Source organism: Eurosta solidaginis, chromosome X (genome assembly GCF_040869045.1).
Source record: "Eurosta solidaginis isolate ZX-2024a chromosome X, ASM4086904v1, whole genome shotgun sequence".
Taxonomy (NCBI): Eukaryota; Metazoa; Arthropoda; class Insecta; order Diptera; family Tephritidae; genus Eurosta; species Eurosta solidaginis.
In genome coordinates this window covers 22,655,801-22,668,480 of record NC_090324.1, presented here as the reverse complement: position 1 = coordinate 22,668,480, position 12,680 = coordinate 22,655,801, and the positions used below count along the sequence as shown (strand labels likewise).

General features: G+C 35.8%; 1 protein-coding gene across 6 annotated transcripts in view; it reads right to left on the bottom strand.

Annotated features, from left to right (window-relative positions):
- unc-13 overlaps nucleotides 1–12,680 on the bottom strand; it is a 4,182,017-nt gene that overhangs the window by 1,545,134 nt on the left and 2,624,203 nt on the right. For 5 of the 6 annotated variants that reach the window (XM_067757836.1, XM_067757834.1, XM_067757837.1 and 2 more), the window contains one exon: nucleotides 663–830. The exons of the other annotated variant lie outside the window; for it this stretch is intronic. In XM_067757836.1, the coding sequence (XP_067613937.1) occupies nucleotides 663–830 (168 nt within the window). The remainder of the gene's footprint in view (nucleotides 1–662; nucleotides 831–12,680) is intronic. 6 annotated transcript variants of the gene reach the window in all.

Below are 12,680 nucleotides of genomic sequence, written 5' to 3'. Positions count from 1 at the left end.
CAAATGGCATTTCTTCACTGCAGATGTCCAGTTTTTTTACAGAGGTTGGTTTGATACTAAATCTGTTAGAAAATACTGATGCAGCCACAAGGTTTAAAACTTTTGCAAATCCCATATATTCTGTGGGCGATATTATGTACCACTGCTGTTTGTTAGACTAGATAAACGCTTCATCTGCGTGACTAAAAAAACAGAAATAATAAAAAATTTTATTTTTGATTCAACCAATCTTGAGTTATAAAGTTACGAAAAGACTTCGTAATTGTTCTAATAGAAAAAGCTTTTCTGAGCGGGTCGCCCTTAGCAAGTGGTTTGGCAAACACTCCGAATGAATTTCTGCCATGAAAAGCTTTTCAGTGAAAACTCACCTGCTTTGCAGCTGCCGTTCGGAGCCGGCACAAAGCATGTAGGCCCCGTCCCGCGAAATTGTATGAGAAATTAAAAATGAGCACGACGCAAGTTGGGGGTAAATTTCGCCAATTATTTATAAATTTTTTCCCCCAAAGACCCTTTTTGATGTTTTGCTATTTTTTATGTGCAAATTAAAGAGGAAGTCAGACGTAAACTATTCTCGTCGTCTGTTCTCAAAAATGCCGGGGTTACTCTGTTGCAAGAAAACTTGTAATTCTATTCTATTGTGTAATAACTTTTGCTTCTTTTACCTGGCCAATATTTAGTTCTTGAGGAAATTGATTTAAGACGGTGCCGTAGCTGTTTTTATCCTCATCGATAATGGACACAATTAATGCGATCAATTTGTGCCAAAAGTCTACATTATCCAATTTGGGGCCATGGTCGTCAGATTCTCGTTTTGTTTCATTTGGATCAACCTTTAAATAGAAATAAGGAAAAGTACAGAACGACTATATTTTTGGATTTCATGCAATATATACAAATGGATGACCGTCCCGGCCCTAAGGTACTTTTTAAGGCACGAAAATCAATATAAATACAATATTAAAACTGGGAGCACAAAACTTATTTTTCGTAGCAAACATCCTAATCTTTTTTTACTCCTAATTCCTAGGGAATTTTCAAGTATGTAGCGTGCTCCGCCTACCACACCGAATATCCTGGGTTCACGCCCCGGGCAAAGCAACATCAAAATTTTAGGAAAACAGTTTATTCATTTACCAGAAAATTTTTCTATCGGGGTCGCCCTTGGGCAGTGTTTGGCAAGCACTCCGAGTGTACTTCTGCCATGAAAAGCTCTCAGTGAAAAGTTATCTGCCTTGCAGATGCCGTTCGGTGTCGGCCTGAAATTTCTTCGGAGGTTACCCTGTAAGGCGTGCATTTATTTATTTAGTTATAAGCGACTAAACTTTATTATAAAAATGTGCGCACTGCAAACTATGGAAAATTTTGTATGATTGTCATTTTTTTTCTTGCAAACACGTTTAACTTCTTATGTTTCATATAAAAAGAATGGAAACTTTATTTATACTTCATAATTTGAAGTTTCTCATGCAGTATTCATTGATTCCTTATTCAAGGACTCAACTTATAATAATGAACTGAATTAATCAATTTGTATTAAAAACATTTTTTTTGCTTTTTTCTGTTGATCTTGCTTTGAAATGTGTGCTTATATTCCTTTATCAAATATGTACATGCAGCGTGGAAGATTCATCAGGAATTTGTGCACCTATATTTTCTGGTTTGTTACTAAATAAAATAAAAAATTTTAATAAATTTTTGTTGTTATATCGGCTTACTGGTTGTAAGATCGCGGGTTCGAATCTAGCTCAAGGCGTAACAATAAATACATATTTTATCATTATTATTGTTATGATAAAATTCTTCTTAAATGAAAACATTTTTAAATTAGAATAGAGGAAAGAAAAAATTTAGACAACTGTCAAAGCTCTTTGTATAGATCCATTTCGGGAACTACTAAATTCCTTCATCGGCAACGTTTAGCCGTCGCTGCTAAAACCATTTAGCTAGCACAGCGGTTGTTTGTTTCTATTCATTATTTTTTGCCAATTGATTTTCACAGCGCAGTGACATCTGTTGCAGTAGTTTCTGCAAATGTGTGAAAATTGGACTTGTTTCATGGCAGTGATTTAAGAAAAATTTATCATAAGAATAATAATGATAAATTAATTATTTTTAAGATTTTTCCGGTAAATTTATTTTTGTAGATTTTTGTTGGTAATAGGCTTTTTTGACCAATCGATTCTTAATTGCAAATAAGGATATTTATTTCAAATTTTCACCTAACGTTTCGCTAGACTTCCTAGCTTCTTCAGAGGTGATTTATTTATTAACAACAATAAACATAAAAATATTACATTAATTTGTGGTATAAAGATTACATTAATCTATATATATAAATTTACTTTACTTTCCAGTTTGCTGGCTCGAGGTCTATGTTTTTCTTGCAAAAACTAATAAAACACAAGTTTTTCGTTCTGCCAATATATTTCGAATTACCGTCGGTAATCGTCTTCAGGACAAACAAATAACAATATAAAGCATTAATGTAATAAATAATTATCCCTACAACAAATTTATTCATATATGTATATACATTTATTTACACGTTTGTACTGCTTAGACGCATTCGAAGTATTTTTGTAATCTTTTCAAACCGTCGTTTTTGTTCTTTTAACAATGTATGTTTTTGTTTAATTAGAAGATTCAATATTTTTGTGTGAAAGTAATAAGTGTATCTATCTAAAGTTCTGTCTATATTTTTGTGTGTGTTACGGTCAAAAACAAATAACTTATCACATCTAGTCGTATTTTTAATAAAATTAGGAACTAACTTAGATTTTCTACATTTTAACAAAAATTTTATGTTGGATTCAATTTTTACCACTTTCTTTGATACAACCTGATATTTATTTATTACTGCTTTAGAGTTGCTATTGTTGTTTTTTATTTCCGCATATCCCATTTTCTTGTTGCTTGTATGCTGACGGCGTGGCGTGCCTTCCGTTTCTTTAAAAATACTGATTTATCGACCTTTTCTTCTTAACTTTCCAGTTTGCTGGCTCGAGGTCTATGTTTTTCTTGCAACAACTAATAAAACACAAGTTTTTCGTTCTGCCAATATATTTCGAATTACCGTCGGTAATCGTCTTCAGGACAAACAAATAACAATATAAAGCATTAATGTAATAAATAATTATCCCTACAACAAATTTATTCATATATGTATATACATTTATTTACACGTTTGTACTGCTTAACGTGGAGTATCATACTAACTCTTTTTTGATAACAAAAATCTGTACGCCTGTGCTACGTTCTCTACATCAGATTTGTAATTTAATCTCTTGTCTGTCGGTGTGTTGATTATGTGCAGCATTTCTAATGTGAATCTCTTCTTGTATTGTTTTTCTTGTTGGAGCACAGAAGCTTCATCAAAGTTTGGTGAGTGTTCATTGCTTGCACAGTGGGCCATTAAGGCCGTTTTATGGTTCTGTGTTTGTTTACAATATTTAAAATCAGATTTATGTTGTGCTAATCTGCTTTTTAATTTTGATTTTGTAGTTCCTACATAAAACTTGTTACAGGATTCGTTGGCATTACCTTTGCAAGGTATTTTATATATAATATTGCTTTTTTCCGCGGTTGGTATTTTTGACTTTGTTCTATTAAAAATGTGTTTTAGTGTGTTTACTGGTTTATGGGCTATTTTTATTTCGTTTTTGTTGTAACAATCTGATTTCGTAAGCCGCTCTGATAATTGTGGTACATATACTACTGACTTGAATATCTTTGGCTCGTCTACTATTTGATTTTGGCTTTCTGATACCGTTCTTTTTATTAAAGAATTTATACTACTATCCGGAAAGTCATTATTTTTTAATATCATTCTAATTTCAGTCTTAATTTCTCTGTGGTAAGTGTCGTCAGATATTTGTAACATTCGTCGAATACAGCCTCTCGCTGTATTAATTATCATCGTTTTTGGATGTTTAGAATTATAATTGATGATTCGTCCTGATGCTATAGGTTTCTTATACCACTTTAGCTTTATTTCGTTACCATGTCTTATTATGATTGAGTCCAGGTACGGTAGTTTTCCTTCGTTTTCGAGCTCGGTAGTAAATTTAATATATCTATTGAAAGAATTTAATGCGTCAAGAGTGTTCTGTACCTCGTTTTCGTTTATAATTGCAAATATGTCATCGACATACTTTGTAAGTAGTCTGGGCTTTTGTTTAACTTTTTCCATCGAACTTTGAAGCAACTTATCCATAACAATATCTGCGATAACTGGTGACGTTGGCGACCCCATTGGTAATCCTCTTATTTGTGTGTATATTTGATCTTCGTATTTAAAATAACGGTTTTCCTCAATACAAAATTTCAATATTTCCATGAATAGTTTTTTCGGTATTTTAGTGTGCATTTCTATTATTGTCCATTTGTCTTGAATAACCTCAAGAGCTAGCTGTGTTGGAACGCTCGGAAACAGCGAGACAACATCGAACGAAATTAGTTTTTCATCATCATTAATATGAGTATTACTTATTCTTTCTTTAAATTCGAGTGTATTTTTGACGTTATAACTAGACTTTTCTGTTAAATTTTTTAAAATATTTGTAATGAATTTACATAGACCCAACGATGGTGATCCAGTGGTTGAACATATCGGCCTAAGGGGTGTCCCTTCCTTATGGATTTTTGGGAGTCCATAAATTCTAGGGGAAAGGGCTGTGGTGGTGATCAGACTATTTCTTTCGGCCTTTGAAATTAGCTCCATTTCAAACATTTTATTTACTAAATTGTTGTTTTTTATACTCAGTTGAGCAGAGCTCACAGAGTATATTAAGTTTGATTGGATAACGGTTGGTTGTACATATATAAAGGAATCGAGATAGATATATACTTCCATATATCAAAATAATCAGGATCGAAAAAAAATTTGATTGAGCCATGTCCGTCCGTCCGTCCGTCCGTCCGTCCGTCCGTCCGTCCGTCCGTCCGTCCGTCCGTCCGTTAACACGATAACTTGAGTAAATTTTGAGGTATTTTGATGAAATTTGGTATGTAGGTTCCTGAGCACTCATCTCAGATCGCTATTTAAAATGAACGATATCGGACTATAACCACGCCCACTTTTTCGATATCGAAAATTTCGAAAAACCGAAAAAGTGTGATAATTCATTACAAAAGACCGATAAAGCGACGAAACTTGGTAGATGAGTTGAACTTATGACGCAAAATAGAAAATTAGTAAAATTTTGGACAATGGGCGTGGCACCGCCCACTTTTAAAAGAAGGTAATTTAAAACTTTTGCAAGCTGTAATTTGGCAGTCGTTGAAGATATCATGATGAAATTTGGCAGGAACGTTACTCTTATTACTATATGTACGCTTAATAAAAATTTGCAAAATCGGATAAGGACCACGCCCACTTTTAAAAAAAAATTTTTTTAAAAGTAAAATTTTAACAAAAAATTTAATATCTTTACAGTATATAAGTAAATTATGTCAAGATTCAACTCCAGTAATGATATGGTGCAACAAAATACAAAAATAAACCAAAATTTCAAAATGGGCGTGGCTCCGCCCTTTTTCATTTAATTTGTCTAGGATACTTTTAACGCCATAAGTCGAACAAAAATTAACCAATCCTTTTGAAATTTGGTAAGCGCATAGCTTTTATGGCGTTAACTGTTTTCTGTGAAAATGGGCGAAATCGGCTGATGCCACGCCCAGTTTTTATACACAGTCGTCCGTCTGTCCTTCCGCATGGCCGTTAACACGATAACTTGAGCAAAAATCGATATATCTTTACTAAACTCAGTGCACGTACTTATCTGAACTCACTTTATCTTGGTATGAAAAACGAACGAAATCCGACTATGACCACGCCCACTTTTTCCATATCGAAAATTACGAAAAATGAAAAAAATGCCATAATTCTATACCGAATACGAAAAAAGGGATGAAATATGGTAAGGTAATTGGATTGTTTTATTGATGCGAAATATAACTTTAGAAAAAACTTTATAAAATGGTTGTGACACCTACCATATTAAGTAGAAGAAAATGAAAAAGTTCTGCAGGGCGAAATAAAAAACCCTTAAAATCTTGGCAGGTATTACATATATAAATAAATTAGCGGTATCCAACAGATGATGTTCTGGGTCACCCTGGTCCACATTTTGGTCGATATCTGGAAAACGCCTTCACATATACAACTACCACCACTCCCTTTTAAAACTCTCATTAATACCTTTAATTTGATACCCATATCGTACAAACTCATTCTAGAGTCACCCCTGGTCCACCTTTATGGCGATATTTCGAAAAGGCGAACACCTATAGAACGAAGGCCCACTCCCTTTTAAAAATACTCATTAACACCTTTCATTTGATACTCATATCGTACAAACAAAGTCTAGAGTCACCCCTGGTCCAGAAAGGCCCACTCCCTCTTAAAATACTCATTAACACCTTTCGTTTGATACCCATATTGCACAAACGAATTCTAGGGTCACCCCTGGTCCACCTTTATGGCGATATCTCGAAACGGCGTCCACCTATGGAACTAAGGATTACTCCCTTTTAAAATACTCATTAACACCTTTCATTTGATACCCATATCGTACAAACGCATTCTAGAGTCACACCTGGTCCATCTTTATGGCGATATCTCGAAAAGGCGTCCACCTATAGAACTAAGGCCCACTCCCTCTTAAAATACTCATTAACTCCTTTCGTTTGATACCCATATTGCACAAACGAATTCTAGAGTCACCCCTGGCCCACCTTTATGGCGATATCTCGAAACGGCGTCCACCTATGGAACTAAGGATTACTCCCTTTTAAAATACTCATTAACACCTTTCATTTGATACCCATATCGTACAAACGCATTCTAGAGTCACACCTGGTCCATCTTTATGGCGATATCTCGAAAAGGCGTCCACCTATAGAACTAAGGCCCACTCCCTCTTAAAATACTCATTAACTCCTTTCGTTTGATACCCATATTGCGCAAACGAATTCTAGGGTCACCCCTGGTCCACCTTTATGGCGATATCTCGAAAAGGGGTCCACCTATAGAACTAAGCCCCACGCCCTTTTAAAATAATCATTAACACCTTTCATTTGATACCCATATCATACAAACAAATTCTAAAGTCACCCCTGGTCCACCTCTATGGCGATATCTCGAAAAGGCGAACACCTATAAAACGAAGGCCCACTCCCTTTTAAAAATACTCATTAACACCTTTCATTTGATACCCATATCGTACAAACAAAGTCTAGAGTCACCCCTGGTCCACCTTTATTGCGATACCTGGAAAAGGCGTCCACCTATAGAACTAAGGCCCACTCCCTCTTAAACTACTCATTAACTCCTTTCGTTTGATACCCATATTGCACAAACGAATTCTAGAGTCACCCCTGGTCCACCTTTATGGCGATATCTCGAAAAGGGGTCCACCTATAGAACTAAGCCCCACGCCCTTTTAAAATAATGATTAACACCTTTCATTTGATACCCATATCATACAAACAAATTCTAAAGTCACCCCTGGTCCACCTTTATGGCGATATCTCGAAAAGGCGAACACCTATAAAACGAAGGCCCACTCCCTTTTAAAAATACTCATTAACACCTTTCATTTGATACTCATATCGTACAAACAAAGTCTAAAGTCACCCCTGGTCCAGAAAGGCCCACTCCCTCTTAAAATACTCATTAACACCTTTCGTTTGATACCCATATTGCACAAACCAATTCTAGGGTCACCCCTGGTCCACCTTTATGGCGATATCTCGAAACGGCGTCCACCTATGGAACTAAGGATTACTCCCTTTTAAAATACTCATTAACACCTTTCATTTGATACCCATATCGTACAAACGCATTCTAGAGTCACACCTGGTCCATCTTTATGGCGATATCTCGAAAAGGCGTCCACCTATAGAACTAAGGCCCACTCCCTCTTAAAATACTCATTAACTCCTTTCGTTTGATACCCATATTGCACAAACGAATTCTAGAGTCACCCCTGGCCCACCTTTATGGCGATATCTCGAAACGGCGTCCACCTATGGAACTAAGGATTACTCCCTTTTAAAATGCTCATTAACACCTTTCATTTGATACCCATATCGTACAAACGCATTCTAGAGTCAACCCTGATCCACCTTTATGGCTATATCCCTAAATGGCGTCCACCTATAGAACTATGCCTTTCATTTGGTACACATGTCATACAAACACATTCCAGGCTTTCCCTCGGTTCATTTTCCTACATGGTTAGCTCTCAACTGAGTATGTAATGTTCGGTTACACCCGAACTTAACCTTCCTTACTTGTTGTTTGTAATTTTGACGTAGGGTCTTGCCTTTGTAATCTGTACATCGTTAAATCATTTAATATTTCTTTCATTTTTAGATTATAATCATCTTTCTCCATAGCCACAGTTTTATTGCCTTTGTCAGACGTGAGAATTTTAATGTTGTTATTTTGCCTAAGAAACTTTCGCGTTCGACCCACTGTATCAACTATTCCACTATCCATTGCATTCAGTTTATTTGTTTTTGTATGCTCTTTTATTAGTACCGAAAATTTTGTGCGAGCTTCCTCTTGCTGCTCTTTGTTTTTAATTGTTTGTACAAGTTCTTCACCGTCTGCGATGCATTCGAATAAAGGGAAATTCTTATTGTTTGTTGGTAATGCGAACTTTGGACCCTTAGCTAAGAGCGACTTTATGTCCGATGGAGAGCTTACATTTGTTGTGTTAATAAACCAATCTTGTTGCGTGTCATTGTTGGCGAAGATGTTGTTGCGCTTGCTTTGTAGTTTTAAATATTTACTTTCCTGCTTCTCTTTTAACTTCGTTTTTAGTTTGCGCGCTATAATTTCTTCGCTAATTTTAAATCTTTCAAAGTCATCTGCGCTCAGACGCATTCGAAGTATTTTTGTAATCTTTTCAAACCGTCGTTTTTGTTCTTTTAACAATGTATGTTTTTGTTTAATTAGAAGATTCAATATTTTTGTGTGAAAGTAATAAGTGTATCTATCTAAAGTTCTGTCTATATTTTTGTGTGTGTTACGGTCAAAAACAAATAACTTATCACATCTAGTCGTATTTTTAATAAAATTAGGAACTAACTTAGATTTTCTACATTTTAACAAAAATTTTATGTTGGATTCAATTTTTACCACTTTCTTTGATACAACCTGATATTTATTTATTACTGCTTTAGAGTTGCTATTGTTGTTTTTTATTTCCGCATATCCCATTTTCTTGTTGCTTGTATGCTGACGGCGTGCCTTCCGTTTCTTTAAAAATACTGATTTATCGACCTTTTCTTCTTAACTTTCCAGTTTGCTGGCTCGAGGTCTATGTTTTTCTTGCAAAAACTAATAAAACACAAGTTTTTCGTTCTGCCAATATATTTCGAATTACCGTCGGTAATCGTCTTCAGGACAAACTAATAACAATATAAAGCATTAATATAATAAATAATTATCCCTACAACAAATTTATTCATATATGTACATACATTTATTTACACGTTTGTACTGCTTAACGTGGAGTATCATACTAACTCTTTTTTGATAACAAAAATCTGTACGCCTGTGCTACGTTCTCTACATCAGATTTGTAATTTAATCTCTTGTCTGTCCGTGTGTTGATTATGTGCAGCATTTCTAATGTGAATCTCTTCTTGTATTGTTTTTCTTGTTGGAGCACAGAAGCTTCATCAAAGTTTGGTGAGTGTTCATTGCTTGCACAGTGGGCCATTAAGGCCGTTTTATGGTTCTGTGTTTGTTTACAATATTTAAAATCAGATTTATGTTGTGCTAATCTGCTTTTTATACTCAGTTGAGCAGAGCTCACAGAGTATATTAAGTTTGATTGGATAACGGTTGGTTGTACATATATAAAGGAATCGAGATAGATATATACTTCCATATATCAAAATAATCAGGATCGAAAAAAAATTTGATTGAGCCATGTCCGTCCGTCCGTCCGTCCGTCCGTCCGTCCGTCCGTCCGTCCGTCCGTCCGTCCGTCCGTTAACACGATAACTTGAGTAAATTTTGAGGTATTTTGATGAAATTTGGTATGTAGGTTCCTGAGCACTCATCTCAGATCGCTATTTAAAATGAACGATATCGGACTATAACCACGCCCACTTTTTCGATATCGAAAATTTCGAAAAACCGAAAAAGTGTGATAATTCATTACAAAAGACCGATAAAGCGACGAAACTTGGTAGATGAGTTGAACTTATGACGCAAAATAGAAAATTAGTAAAATTTTGGACAATGGGCGTGGCACCGCCCACTTTTAAAAGAAGGTAATTTAAAACTTTTGCAAGCTGTAATTTGGCAGTCGTTGAAGATATCATGATGAAATTTGGCAGGAACGTTACTCTTATTACTATATGTACGCTTAATAAAAATTTGCAAAATCGGATAAGGACCACGCCCACTTTTAAAAAAAAATTTTTTTAAAAGTAAAATTTTAACAAAAAATTTAATATCTTTACAGTATATAAGTAAATTATGTCAAGATTCAACTCCAGTAATGATATGGTGCAACAAAATACAAAAATAAACCAAAATTTCAAAATGGGCGTGGCTCCGCCCTTTTTCATTTAATTTGTCTAGGATACTTTTAACGCCATAAGTCGAACAAAAATTAACCAATCCTTTTGAAATTTGGTAAGCGCATAGCTTTTATGGCGTTAACTGTTTTCTGTGAAAATGGGCGAAATCGGCTGATGCCACGCCCAGTTTTTATACACAGTCGTCCGTCTGTCCTTCCGCATGGCCGTTAACACGATAACTTGAGCAAAAATCGATATATCTTTACTAAACTCAGTGCACGTACTTATCTGAACTCACTTTATCTTGGTATGAAAAACGAACGAAATCCGACTATGACCACGCCCACTTTTTCCATATCGAAAATTACGAAAAATGAAAAAAATGCCATAATTCTATACCGAATACGAAAAAAGGGATGAAATATGGTAAGGTAATTGGATTGTTTTATTGATGCGAAATATAACTTTAGAAAAAACTTTATAAAATGGTTGTGACACCTACCATATTAAGTAGAAGAAAATGAAAAAGTTCTGCAGGGCGAAATAAAAAACCCTTAAAATCTTGGCAGGTATTACATATATAAATAAATTAGCGGTATCCAACAGATGATGTTCTGGGTCACCCTGGTCCACATTTTGGTCGATATCTGGAAAACGCCTTCACATATACAACTACCACCACTCCCTTTTAAAACTCTCATTAATACCTTTAATTTGATACCCATATCGTACAAACTCATTCTAGAGTCACCCCTGGTCCACCTTTATGGCGATATTTCGAAAAGGCGAACACCTATAGAACGAAGGCCCACTCCCTTTTAAAAATACTCATTAACACCTTTCATTTGATACTCATATCGTACAAACAAAGTCTAGAGTCACCCCTGGTCCAGAAAGGCCCACTCCCTCTTAAAATACTCATTAACACCTTTCGTTTGATACCCATATTGCACAAACGAATTCTAGGGTCACCCCTGGTCCACCTTTATGGCGATATCTCGAAACGGCGTCCACCTATGGAACTAAGGATTACTCCCTTTTAAAATACTCATTAACACCTTTCATTTGATACCCATATCGTACAAACGCATTCTAGAGTCACACCTGGTCCATCTTTATGGCGATATCTCGAAAAGGCGTCCACCTATAGAACTAAGGCCCACTCCCTCTTAAAATACTCATTAACTCCTTTCGTTTGATACCCATATTGCACAAACGAATTCTAGAGTCACCCCTGGCCCACCTTTATGGCGATATCTCGAAACGGCGTCCACCTATGGAACTAAGGATTACTCCCTTTTAAAATACTCATTAACACCTTTCATTTGATACCCATATCGTACAAACGCATTCTAGAGTCACACCTGGTCCATCTTTATGGCGATATCTCGAAAAGCCGTCCACCTATAGAACTAAGGCCCACTCCCTCTTAAAATACTCATTAACTCCTTTCGTTTGATACCCATATTGCACAAACGAATTCTAGAGTCACCCCTGGTCCACCTTTATGGCGATATCTCGAAAAGGGGTCCACCTATAGAACTAAGCCCCACGCCCTTTTAAAATAATCATTAACACCTTTCATTTGATACCCATATCATACAAACAAATTCTAAAGTCACCCCTGGTCCACCTCTATGGCGATATCTCGAAAAGGCGAACACCTATAAAACGAAGGCCCACTCCCTTTTAAAAATACTCATTAACACCTTTCATTTGATACCCATATCGTACAAACAAAGTCTAGAGTCACCCCTGGTCCACCTTTATTGCGATACCTGGAAAAGGCGTCCACCTATAGAACTAAGGCCCACTCCCTCTTAAACTACTCATTAACTCCTTTCGTTTGATACCCATATTGCACAAACGAATTCTAGAGTCACCCCTGGTCCACCTTTATGGCGATATCTCGAAAAGGGGTCCACCTATAGAACTAAGCCCCACGCCCTTTTAAAATAATGATTAACACCTTTCATTTGATACCCATATCATACAAACAAATTCTAAAGTCACCCCTGGTCCACCTTTATGGCGATATCTCGAAAAGGCGAACACCTATAAAACGAAGGCCCACTCCCTTTTAAAAATACTCATTAACACCTTTCATTTGATACTCATATCGTACAAACAAAGTC